Source organism: Phaethon lepturus, unplaced genomic scaffold (genome assembly GCF_000687285.1).
Source record: "Phaethon lepturus isolate BGI_N335 unplaced genomic scaffold, ASM68728v1 scaffold39871, whole genome shotgun sequence".
NCBI lineage: Eukaryota > Metazoa > Chordata > Aves > Phaethontiformes > Phaethontidae > Phaethon > Phaethon lepturus.
The window spans coordinates 16,919-30,451 of record NW_010520533.1 but is presented as its reverse complement, the minus strand read 5'-3'; the positions used below and the strand labels follow the sequence as shown (position 1 = coordinate 30,451).

Here is a 13,533-nt window from a genome sequence, read left to right as displayed (position 1 = left end):
AGCTGCGGCACCTGGTTTTGTGTGTGCGCGTGTAAGAATGAGAGAGTGAACAGCAGCTCTCTCGACGGCACTGACTCAGCAGCTGTCACTACTACTTTCAAGCTCTCCCCATCTTCTGGCTTTGGCTGACAGGTTCTTGGCAAGCCAGGGCTGAGGCAGCTGCTGCTCCCATCTCCTCCCGTCACTGGTACCGCCAGGGCCCTTTCGGCTTTTCCAGTCTGCTGCCGCCTGAGCCACAGCTCTCAAATGGAAGGCAGCCAAGATGCTATCCTCTCCTTGGTTGTCTGATGGTTTAAGAGTTTTTCTGCTCAAATGGATGGCTTCTAAAGCTCTTGCTTCTGGGGATCTAGCTGCCCCTGTGCCAGGAGTAGGGAATTACATGACTCTAGATTGTATACAAGGAGGACATCATCCCTCAAACAGCCTTTGCCTGTTAAGATGCAGGCTGGAATTTCTGAAAGGTCCCTGTGGTTGGCTGTTCCCCGCTGGCACACGGTGTGCAATGGGATCACGAAAGGATCCTCACACTGCTTCAGATTGTGCCTCGAGCCTCTGCCGTGCATTCAAAATACAGGGATGATTCAATTTCAGTTTACTGCAGAGGGCGCAGAGGTGGGGTAAGGAAACTACCCCCCATCTTTGCCACCTTGGCAAAGTTCCAGTAGGTGTGGTAACAGATGTAAGGCTGCTGATTTGGAAAAAAAATATGACTGGTGCTACCGAGTCAGAATTTAGATAAGGGACCACAGGTTGGACAGGAAAGAGGCCATTTCTTGAGATGTGTATTACTTGCTGCTGGGAGAGAATGCAGACCAAGACTCTCCCATATTTCATTACAGTTCCTCAGGGGAAATGGAAGATGGCACGGTTCCTGCTGTGTATAGAAGAAAGCAAAGGGGAACAATGACTGTATTGCATGTTAGGGAAGTTGTACGATTGCCTCTATTTTATTGATGAATAGAGCTAGTACAGCTGAGACTTCTTGGGACCAGGGTCACAACATCATCTTTAACTTCTGCTGCAACACACCAGAGTAAGCTTCCAAAGCTGCGTCTGTGTTCAGCTATACTGTTCTGTACATGATGCTGAGAGGTACTGTACCATGTTTGGTACAGGGGAAACACTTTCTGCAGCTTCAGTAGGTGTTTAAACAGAGCATAACGAAGCTAGAAGAGCTAGCTGCTGTACTGATACTTGTGCTTACAATTTGCAGAGAGTGGGAATATGACCTAAAGCCAGTCTGGAGACGTGTTTCTTAAGTGCTTCTGAGGCATGGGGCTGGTACCAAGAAAACTTCATTTGGCAAGATTAACAGCAAAGTAAGTCAACTGTTAAAATCCAAGATTAAGATCTAGATTTCTTTTCATTTTCTGTGCCCGGAGCAGCTCACTAAGAATTCCAAGAGAAATTGTTTTAGATAAGCCATGGTAGCTTTGACATCAAACAGCAGGCTAGAAGTGGAGTAGTACACAAAATAAGATCTGAAAAGGGGCTGAAGTTATAGCTGTGAACTATTAGCTTGAGAAACCATCTGTTGGTACAAAGATGAGAAACTTTACCTCAGATGTAGTAACTTAAAATTCTTCCCATTCCACAGAGATAAAGCAACAGTGAAGATAGAGAGTATTTTGTAATGATACAAAAATCTATTAAGAAGAAACATGTTGCCTGAATTGGATGAATAAAGCATTTTTACTGAAGAAAAATATATGTATGAAAAACTTCTGTGAAAGTCTATAGCATATGAGTAAGATTCTTCAAAGTACAGCTGAGACTGAATTATCTTCTTTGAAAGAAGAAAAGGCAACACAAATGTGCACACTGCTTATTCACAGAATGTTTACATCTTCAATTTTACAAAATAGCCACATTTTCTAAAATGCTCCTCTGAAATGCTTGATTAAAAGACAGTGAACCATAGTATCCCATCAGCAGCAGTTCATCACATCTATAAATCCAATTTAAATCTAGTTATAATAGGAGTGTGAGACAATAAAGAACAGCGTAAGAGCAGTAAAAGGAGCTTCTAGTTGACAATGGATACCATATATATTTCAAAATACCAAAATGAAGATAAAAGTCTTAAATTAAATTAAACAGTTCTGTAAATGAGTAATAAAGACATCTAAGATAGCACATGTGTGCTCTTCTGTCCAGTTGCCTCCTGGAAGGAATGGAGTGACTTGAGACTGCAATTTACAGGATCTTCTGTAGGATGGAGTTGGCAACTTCCAGGGATTCATCTTTCACCAAGACAATATCGTAAGAGTCCATGTATTTTTCCAAAAGCTCATCTACCTAATTGCAGAAGGGACAAAGAGAAAGACTCACTTAGTTTTAGAATTAATTATTGAAAGACTTTTTGTCATTAAAGTACCGCCCAGTCTTTCCACCAAATTCAGGGAATGAGCCATGCAAATATGTATCGCTCCTATGAGTGAATTTCACAGGATGACAGAGTGGGAGTAGCCTGACATAACTCTGTGCGCATTCCAGGATATAATACCTCACGTTTATTCCAGGGTCTCACACATAAAGATACTGAAAGTAAAACTACTTCCTCAGCTTTCTGAAAGGCAGAGGTAAATAGAAAACTGAAGTTTTCTCTCTCCTGAATGCAAACTTAGCAAATAATCAGTTCTGTGTCGTGTCCGTCCCCACCCCCCCAGCCTTCCCCTAAAAAAGAAAGAGATGCTGTCTAAATTTGTTATTTGGAAGATTATAATTTTGCTCAATTATCAATCAGGTATTGACAGGAGCAGGAGGAGCCACAGCAATTTAAGATAATTAATTTCTTTAGCCTCTGAATTTTGCTTCTCAACAAAATACTGTTTTGGAAGTAGTTCAGTACAAAAAACAAAGCAATTTACATTTGGGTTTTTGTAGCTTATGGTTTAGAAAAAAACTCAAGGCAAGAAATCCATGAATGATGTTTGAAATCTCAAAACAAATACGGGCCAAACACTTGGTCTGACATCTGAAGCTCATTAGAATTAACCTGTTTCTAACTTTAATGAACCTTTTTCTAACTTCTAACTCACGTGAAGTTCAAGAGGTTATAAGGCTACTTACTTTATCGTTGAGATAGCCGATCTTAAGAATGTGTTCAACATTTGCTACTCCATCTGCCATACTCAAGTCTCCTTGGGAATCGCCCAGCAGTATGATATTGCTGTTGTCTTTTAGTTGTTTGAAGTACTCTGTATTCTTCAAGGCACCATCATGTTTGTTGTAAACATGAATCAATTCTCCTTTAAATCCTTTTAATATTCCCTATAAAAAAACCCCACTGAAGTTATTTCTAGTATTGTATAGACAAGATACAATCTAGGATGAAATTGGTGATATTACTCTTGGCCTAACATTGAACTACATAATCTCTAATGATGGACAAGATAAATTACTGTTAAATAATGTAATGACTGTAATAGCATTGTTAAGACTAGACAGGCAGCGATTCTCCCTGCTTGGAGGAGTAGCAGCGCTGTACTGGACTGAGTGTGAGGTTGCCATTAAAGGAAATGAATAGTATCTTAGTCACACCATGCTAACAGTGTTTGAACTGTTATCCTCTGCTTGTTTTTCGCCTGGAGGAGTGCTGAGTATGCAATTCTAATTTTCTATATGGCAGGGTAGATGGCTACATCTGTTGCATTAAAATGTTCATCTTGTAGCATATATATAAACAGCTACTAAATACCATGAACAGTCATGTTTGATACAAATGTGTTATTTCATACGTACATTTTCATCAAAATCCATGAAATTGGAAACCACTTTGACATTAGAATGGTAGACCCCAGCCTGGTGGATAACTTCCTCAAGAATGTCTCCAATCCCAGCAGAAAATATGAACACAGGAATATTATGTTCACTGAGTTTATCAAAGAAGTTCTCATATCCTTCTCTGTAACACAGGATGTAAATAGAAATAAAATCTCAACTAAAGAAAGCCAAGAAAAGTCAAGAGTTTTCAGAAGACATTCACATCATCTGTGGAAAAGAAAATTAATTCTCCCTGAGCATTTCACATTATTTCCTTTGCCTCACCTTTTCAGGTTAGCAAGGACCATCAACCTAACACAAGGCACGTCGTTTTGGCAAGAAACTCTTGCATCAAGCTGTTTGGTATTGATCTGTATAATCCCTCACCTCCCGCCCAACATCTAATCATGTTTTAAAGACTTAAAAACAGTTCCTCCTCCCCAAACACCCCATAAAAACAAGCAACTAGTAGAACTCTCTCTAACTACTATCAGGCTGTACATTTCCTTTCAGTCTTCCTTGCTTAAATATTTGACTTTCTGTAGGGTTATTACCATAAAACAAATCTTTTTTTGTTTTGAAATCCTGAAAACATTTATCGTAACTCTTTCCTAAAAGCTTTTTAGTTTTCAGTACCCAATCAAACCCATGTACAGTATTCTGGGAACAAGGTAACATTATCTCTATACACCTTCTTCACACAGGCATTGATTGGTAGAATTTTACATTTTTAGAAAAAATTATGATGATGAAAATTTTTGAGGGAATTTTAGCCTGTGAATGAAGGCTCGATCCACACAGACCTAGGTGTTCAAAAAGTCAGAGACACTGTGCTTGTCTGTTTTGCAAAAGACAAGAATTTAGTTAGTATGATAAACAAACACTTCCACAAATTAAGTCTTAACATCTTGTTTCAGTAGTTCAAAATTTACAGACAATTTTGGAGAACTTTAAAAGAGATGGGAGCCACAGCACATTTCAAGCAAGGATTTTGCTGGCTTTTAAACTTGCCTTTAGCCATAAAGGAAGAACAATATTTAATACAACATATGAAACACATTCCTCAAGTCACTGCATTTTTCTCTCAGATGGAACTATTCTAGGCAATGTTTTTTAAAGGAACAAAGTTGAACTCTACATTCCCCTTACAAAAAAAGAGCCATGAGTGCAATTTCAAGAGAATGAAAGTCTACAGAAATTAAGTTTGTAGAGATGGGGCTCAAACTTTAAAAAAAAATTTTTTTAAAGATATCTAGTGTAATACAGTGTGATCATTGTAAGCATTTAGCTACAAAATATGAATAAAGTGGGGGCATGAAGAGCTCATTGTGTTCCAAGATTACGGTGTCACATTCTAAGGAATGCTTCTGTTTGTTTGTTTGTTTTTCCCCTGAAAACACACAGTAAGAATATACAGAAAATGGTCCGAATCAGTGTTGTTGAAATCAAAAGGAACTTACTTCAGCATAACATCAGACTCCCTTACAATTTCTGCAAACTTATCCTTTTGTAAGCCTTGTTCAATGAGTAGTGCATGAGATTTATTGTACCTAGAATATAAACAAAAAATGGATCGAAATTGAGTTACCAAGATTCACCTTCCATTAAATCTTGAAAAGCATCCTGTATGGTTAATTCTTGATCACTCAAGTTAACAGCAAAGCAACACCAGTTGTTGCACAACACTCAGAGAGATTAATTCAGTTAATATGTTAGCTAAATGCTAATTACTACCATTAATTTGCTTTTAAAAACTTATTAACTCTGATCTTAGTACAATGTGAAAAATGGAAGTGTCTCTTACCATTCTACCATATATGGATATTTTTCTTCAATAGTGAGAGCTGGATCAATTTCAATAGCATAATAGGTTTCTTTCAGCTGCAATAACTGAAGGGAAAAAATCACCAGATGTTTAATGCATTTTTATAAAATCACACTTGGTATTTGATCTGAGCAATCAAGATAACTTTCTTCATTCTGATTACATTATTTAGATAAAATGGAATCTGAAATGGTTTTTGAACAAAGAGTTAGCTTGTAAATATATCTAAGAAGAAAAAGCGGATACTGTTAAACTGAACTTCATGCCACTATCAAGAATACAAATATTTCTGTTCACTTCTATTTATGATGGGATGTCTTGCAGTCAGTCAGAAAGCTCAGAGAGTTTTAAGGATTTGAAAGTATCCCTTGTCTTGTCACACTGCATAATTCAACACACAGTACAGCCAGGGAATAATAACAGTTGTCTGTACAACAAACCAACAGTTAGTAGGTTTTCTGTTTACCTTTTTCCGACAGTCCTCTGAGATGAGCTTAGAATTATCAATGATGTCTGGGGGGGGTGAAAAAAAAAAAAAAAGTGTTTAACAAGATGGTATAGTTTGCTCTACAACACTGTAAATGGCATAGATGACAATGTTTGACGACATACCACTATGTTTCCTCAGAACTTTTCTTACCAGAAACCAGTAAAAGGCACATTTTTCTTCATAAGCAGGAAGATATATTACTGTCCCTCCTCTTATCTCTGAATTAAAAGGAGAGTTGCAAGCTCTCTTATCTGTTTCCTGAGATTTAACTGTTTCTGAAATCATCATGAGGCATCCTATGTGTTTTAGGATTCCCACTTCATTAACAAATGGATTATCTTTGTTCTCAAAGGCTACAGGATAAAAATATCAAGAATTCTGAGGAGTTTACTGTCTGGTTCTTGTGATGTCAAGACTGTTACAGGGTCTTACAAAATAAAAGTCCACCCTATCAGATCTAGCCACTAACATCTTATAATTCAGAACTTAATGTTTTAATTGTGAATCACAACTTATCTGATTTTAATTCACACAGATTGTGATTGAAAAATAGATACAGAAAAATGCATATAGGCAGTCACTAAAATACTTCTTCATTAGGCTGTACACATTAGGTAACAAGTCAATACAAAATCTCACATATTAGGGAATAAATTGAATAGAAAATTAAAATCTAGGAAAAACTAAAAGGAGTGAACAAACCAATCCATATTTAAAAAAAAAAAAGAAGTACTCACTATGACAAGTTGGACATCTTTTTCCATTGTAGGAAAATCTACTTAATGTCATATCAAAATCTGTAATAATCTATTTAAGGAAAGAAAAAGCAAAACTGTCTTACAACATGGAGGGAGAAAATAAAGAATGGATAGAAATTCTGAATGATCAACAACAGGTGCAGCTGAGTAGCATATGTCCCAGAAATCTCCCTATTTTATTGAACTATTGTAATGTATGCCAGAATATCCCATAACTTTTTTTCCTAGCAAAACTGTTTTTCTAATTCCTTTGGTTAGAATATTTCCTGAAATTACTAAGCTTTTATGTTTGTATCATTTACTTAACTACTGTCTGGCTGAATTACAGTTGAATCAACAAGGGCTATTAAAAGACTGAACAGATGTCTAAGTTTTGGAGATTTCTGTTATATATATAGATTCTTAAATTTTTTTGGCATAGAGCAACAATCACATGAATGCTTTCATTCCAAACCGGTTACACCTTCTACTATCTTTACCTGAAGTTTGGCAGCTCCACCTTTGATGAGGCCACAAATAATCTCCTCTACTCTCCCTGGGTCCTTAATATGGACAGTCTTCTTCTGGAATTCTGGCATCTATTAAGAGTAAGAACACAGACAGACATACACTTACAGAGGAAAACTTACTAGGTAATATCTGCTATGCATCAGATTGGTAGCTCTGCACTTATAAACAGTTTCATATGGCATCAAAACATGCTCAGGACAGGAAGGCAAGTTAAGAGTAAGAAGAAACAGAAAATACTCTGGATGTATTAACTGATGACTGCATACAGTTCTGTTGGCTTTCAACATCTGTGTTTATTTCCTTTCCTAACATCAAATTATTCAATAAGCTGACACTCACAGAAAAGGTAATTGTATTTGTAGGAAATAAGGGTGATATATAGAAACAGGACATATGGGATCACCTTGTGATTTAAGTATGTCACTGGGAGATGATGAACCTTAAAACTAGCTCTTTGTGCAATTAATATGCCCCTAAAGTTTCAACATAGATACAGATGAGAATGCTACATGTGTCAACTGAGTACTCCAATACAAGAAGACTATGTAGTAATTCCTGCTTCCTAACCCTCCATCAATCATTTTCCATTACCTATTTTACTGCACACTTCAGAAATAACACATGCTATCACAACACATAGTCCTTTTGAATAAAGACTATTTCTTGAATACTATGATAAATGTTGAATTTGGTAAAAAATTTAAAAAAACCCCACAAAACCCCCACCCCTCCCCAAACACCACCCTCCCCCCGCAAGCCTTTGCTTACACTAAAAGTTTCTCTTCAACCTTGCAGAGATGGTAAAAGAACTACTTATTGACAGAAATTAAAAAATTTAGTATGTATTTTCTTCCTTTATAATCATGTATGGACTTTTTCTAAAGCAAAGGCAACAGACATTTGCAATCTGTCTACATGGGCATTTATAAATTTTACTTTCTATGTATAGAATGTCAGAGATGATGCAGTGCTAGGAATTACATTTTTCACATTCTGGTCATTCAGCTTTCCTTTTCTTACACCTAGCATTTAATCTTTGCTGTAATGAGCTAATTTAAAAAAAAAAAAAAAAAAAAAGCTGCTTCATTTTCCAGAATAGAAATATTTCCAGAATAGAATATTTCTGGAACCACAGTTCTCATATCACTAATTGTTAATGTCACACAACATTCTTTCTTCATGCTCTTGATGCTACTAATCCTGTTGTTTATTAGTAATAACCAGCTTGAAGTCAAATTGCAATTAGGTTATCATTTAAGAAAAAGATGACATTTTAAAGTTTTGCAAACACATGCATTTGTAATGGAAAAGACACTTATGTGTCAGGGAGAGAAAGGAGCTGGAGGTACCTTTAAATATTGGCTCTAGTCCACTCTGCCCTCAGGCAGGAGCAAACTATTACAGCTACATCATCCTTGGCAGTACTTGTCTAACTCATTCTTCAAAACCTTCACTCACATATTGCTCACTTTCCTCAACCACGTGTTTTAGTGCTCAACCATCTTCACGTTCAGAAAAGTTTGCTTAACCTCTATTTAGCCTTCCTTACTGTAATTTTAGGTCATTCACCTTGGAAGAAATTATTCTTTTTCATAGGTACTCTTGGACATTTTTCCCTTCTTCCTGAACTAAAGAATCCAAATTTCTTTAATTCTTCTTTTGCAAAGCACAATTTTCTGAACCTCTGACAATTCTTGATGTTGTCCTGGCCCATCCATTTGAATCGTATTGTTCTTGAAACACAGCATCCATAACTGTGGGTATAACCTTTCTGCTCTGCTCTTTTCAGGCCTCAGCTGACAGGCTACTTTGTTCCATGTCTTCAGATAGTATCTTTGCGTATACATTTGAATACACTTACTTTGTTAGCAGCAATATGGTGATAATGATTCAAATTGTTGGTGATGACCAAATAGTCTTAAAAATTAGTCCTAGCAGAAACAAGTAGTTGCACAAAGTGCTAAATTTTACATTTAGCCTTGCTGGATTGTATCTTTTCTTCCTTTTTTTTAATATAACAAATAATTCTAATCCCCAGTATGCTTACTGCTACTTTCTGGTTGATATTCTCAAAGACACTCATGAAAACAGAAAACAGAAATCTAAATTCTAAACCCCTAATCACGAGTCTTTGATAATTTTCCAAGGTTTTCCAGCCATGCAAAACATTTACCCATACCAGAATATCTTACCAAAAATTTCTAAGTCATGACAAGGTATTTACTACTACTTTGCTTTATAAGTCTCATAAAGAAAACAACAGATTCATTTCACTCAGTTTGGAAGAGTGAAGGTTTTCCTTTGCCATCCTATGGCAAAGACATTCTGTAAAAATGGAACCTCCTAAACCAAGATAGTTGTCTATGTGGTTGCAGTGCCTTGTTACTTTTATTAGCACAGTAAATTCAAAAAAGGTACATTAGGATTGGCTTTCAACTATCAGCTACATCCCAAACTGGGAATCATTAAGAAAGCTAATGAGTGTTTAAAAAAAAAAAAAATCCTGAGAAATAGCTGTTAAAGAATTCCCTACTCTTTTGAGAAGATTAACAATCTGCAACTCTTTAAAGGTGTTTTATGGTATTTCTTTTGTATGTTATACAGTGTTGGTAAACAAAAGTAACCTTACCACTTGTTTGGTGGGTATACAGCATTTTTTCTCTATAATGAAAGATAAAGCAATTCGACTCGTGTTTTGAAATTTTTTCACTGTAAATTAACTAATCCGATTCCTTTGACTTTCAGGAGGCAAATTATATATGTATTTTTAGACTTGGAATGCAAAACTTAAAGTGAAATCTAAATGTGTAATTTTTTAAGAAGTAGTTCAATCCTTATTTAGTTTACTTAGATGCTAAGGAACAGACTTCCTAATATAACTGATTTAAACAGAACAGATGGGGAAGATGGAAAGAGCAGAGAGGAGACTATGAGGAAAGTCGAATTGCTTACTACTGTTTTATTTCAGACTGAGGCCTTTTGTAAGTTTTTGAAACAACCTGAGGAAAAACCTCCTTAGTAAACACTTCAGTAGATGATGTTAAATAAGACATTGCTTAAGATTTTGAGTATGATGAAAGCTTCCTGCTTTGATGTTGTAAACTGATGCTCCTACTGCATTTCAGTTTCTAAGGTTCATTTATTTCTAATACACCTTTCATTTTTACACAAGAATTGAAGTCAGTTGAAGAGTATTTTAATTTGGGGGGGGGGGGAAAGTGTTCTGCAGTGCCTATAACCCAGACAATTTCAGTATCACAGGCACTTTCATAGGCAAAAACAGGTCTTCATTATGGATATGGCACCTGGTAAAGCCTCAGACAAATATGGTTAGTCAAAACAACCACTGTGCCTATGAGTAGTTCCTTGTATTCATATTTACAACGGACCGTTAAGTAGCAATTCTTTTATTTAGGCTTCATCATTACTATATTAGAAGTAAATGGAACTGTCTAATAAGCAGTCAACAGTTTTCTGGCAAACTGTCTCCTTCAATGTCTTACACTTCTGCCCAGTCTAGCTGTTGGTTTTTTGGTGCATTTCTGCCATTCCTGAGAGTTGCAAGAGACAAGCAGATTCAAGTTGGAAAGAACTGATAAGACAGATGAAAGAAAAAAGAGTGAAAAAATGCTAAGAAAAGTTCAGTCAATTTGATAAACCTTGTCTTTCAATTAATTGTTTTAAGAGAGCTCTAGGAGTCAACTCAGTATACACAAAAGGCCCAAAATTCTTATGCACCACTTGACTGGGAAGAACATATATGGAGAAACAACAAAATAAAATACTCCACAGGAGCTAACAAAGGCAAGAAGGCTTTTCAGAGCAAGGAGCTTCTATATACAGGACTAAAACTATATGAGCACAGGAAAGGGAATTAATATTTCATTGTGACATCTGAAGGTATATCATATTGAATCATTTAAGTGTCCCTATTTATTCTGTCATTTTAGAAAAGTGTGAGAAGAGTTTTGCTTTCTTACCAAGGACTTCTATATGTTACAGAAATAGCTCAGAGACTGGTATCTCTTTTAAAACACATGTTAAAAGATTACAACTCCCAAAGGTAACTTGTGGTTGGCACATACACTGGCCACAAATACATTTAAGTTTCTAGTCTCTGACATTTTTAAGGAGCCTTTCAAAAAGAAGCAAGGAGAACAAAACTGAAAAAGATTATTTTAAAGATTGAGCTTAATTTGATTTATGAAAAGGAAAAAAAGATCTGCTCATCTGTGACAGCAAGTAACTGGAATAAGCAGGTAGGAAATTCTTCTGCAGCTAACAACGTTATAGTCATACCTTGACGAATGAACAGTAATGGATTCACGCAGGTTTGGAAATCCCCCAGTCCTACAAACCACAGAATGGGTCATTTACAACAAAGATAGCTCTGAAAATTACAAGCCTATTTAGTACATGAGACATGCATCTGTGTAGCTGGGTTAAATAAAGAGGAAACGTATTTACTGGAAAGAACGTATTGAATTCTGTTTTGAAATAAAAGTTTCTTATACACAACTGGATAGCAAAAGTGCAAACAGAGCTGCTTTTATGTTGTATCTGGGTGCTGCTTATAGGTATTTTTTTCTTAATAATTGAAACTGTATATCTAAGTGCATGCTGCGTCTATTGGATTATTAAACAAGAGCTGGTGATAAGCACTATAATGAAAGGCAGGTATCTAAGTGAATTCACAGATGCCATAGTAGGCATTTCCAATCAGATATCCTAGGGAATTAATAACTGATTGTGTGCACAAGGTGTAATGTCATATTCTGGAGTTAAGATTATACCGAACTTCACTGTGTGCTGGAAGTAGAGCTGTTACTTCCCTACCCAATAAAACAACGTAAGTCCCTATGATTAAAAAATAAACATAAAAAATAATGTCCAATAGAAGAGTAGCTAATACAAAGAAACTTCATATAAAGGATGACTGTGGGACCGTCTGTTGTTTTCACTATCTGTAATTTTACATTGGGAAGGACAAGCTGATGAATGACTTGCTTTCTTAACTACATGGAAATATGTCTCATTTCACAATCAAATCTAGATACACAGCCTGAAATATTACTAGTAATAACTAAAAATACAAGAGGTTATCATCGTAAGTCTGCTAAGAAATGCTTTGACCAAAGACATAAAAAAAAGGGGCAAAGTATTTTTAATACTGATACCCTGTAAGCCTACACTGCTTGGCAAATACAAAGCTTTCTTATTTTACAAAGACTAATCTAGTATGGATGCCTCCCAAAAATCACTGCTAAGAAAACACCCTGCATTATGGGTAGATAAAATTTTAAGGGAACTTCTTTATAATTCTCAAGGGTTGATACAGTACTTTGTTAGGTGACAGTAATGCTGAATAATAATAATAATGACTGTTACTCACACTTACAAATGTATTAAAAATATTCCATGAAATTTCAGATGACCATAATATCATAAAAGTGGTAAGACAATGAATAAGAATCAGCTGCAATTGACTATATGTGAACTTCAATTATCACACAATTTCTTTTTTTCTACTTTGTTGGTAAACCTGCCTTAGACCTAGTTCCAAACCTATTAACTTTTGATATAGAGGACACACCAGGGTGGGCTTGCAAGGAGAGGGAACTATTAAAGTTATTTACAAACAAGGAAAACGCAAATCAAAATGATAAAATGGATAGGATTCAATTATTTGTAAATTTTATTTCTAGTCTATGGTGATAGCTACCTGGTGAAAGAGTATAAACCAAGAATAAATGACATTTATCTCAGGAACTGCAAATGCTCAATTCCAAGGTCTGAGAGTAGCTATCACATATACTTACTTATGGATATGTACCAAAAAAGGCAGGGCATGGCATCAGTGATAGCTGTGAAATTTGATACCCTGGCAAGCTACAGAAAATTGGTTTCAGTGTTCTTGGTGTCAGAAAGTAACAGTTTGGTGAAATTACAAAGAAAAGGAGAACGCTCCTTAATTTACATCTTATTTTCCACTCCCTTTTTCTTTTTGATATTATTACAAAACATTACTTTCACCTACTTACTCTAGAAAACAAAGCTTACCAAAAAACTTCTGAAAAGCATGCAAGCTTCTTACATAACTTCTGCTAATTGCAATGCATGAGTTGCAAGAAGTGGAGGAGCCGTAACAAAAACCACAGAAAGGCAGTGTGTGCGTATCTTTTCCT

General features: G+C 35.9%; 1 protein-coding gene across 3 annotated transcripts in view; it reads right to left on the bottom strand.

Annotated features, from left to right (window-relative positions):
• Positions 1 to 1,673: 1,673 nt before the first annotated feature.
• Positions 1,674 to 13,533, bottom strand: part of NT5C3A (5'-nucleotidase, cytosolic IIIA) — a 28,772-nt gene continuing 16,912 nt past the window's right edge. For 2 of the 3 annotated variants that reach the window (XM_010297415.1, XM_010297414.1), the window contains 8 exons: positions 7,318 to 7,416; positions 6,818 to 6,887; positions 6,057 to 6,103; positions 5,570 to 5,655; positions 5,226 to 5,315; positions 3,745 to 3,907; positions 3,073 to 3,273; positions 1,674 to 2,298 (listed from right to left, as the gene is read on the bottom strand). In XM_010297415.1, the coding sequence (XP_010295717.1) occupies positions 2,197 to 2,298; positions 3,073 to 3,273; positions 3,745 to 3,907; positions 5,226 to 5,315; positions 5,570 to 5,655; positions 6,057 to 6,103; positions 6,818 to 6,887; positions 7,318 to 7,416 (858 nt within the window). In that variant the 3' untranslated portion in view covers positions 1,674 to 2,196. Of the gene's footprint in view, positions 2,299 to 3,072; positions 3,274 to 3,744; positions 3,908 to 5,225; positions 5,316 to 5,569; positions 5,656 to 6,056; positions 6,104 to 6,817; positions 6,888 to 7,317; positions 7,417 to 8,847; positions 8,869 to 13,533 lie in introns of those variants that run through there. The other variant, XM_010297416.1, reaches the window with a different exon arrangement.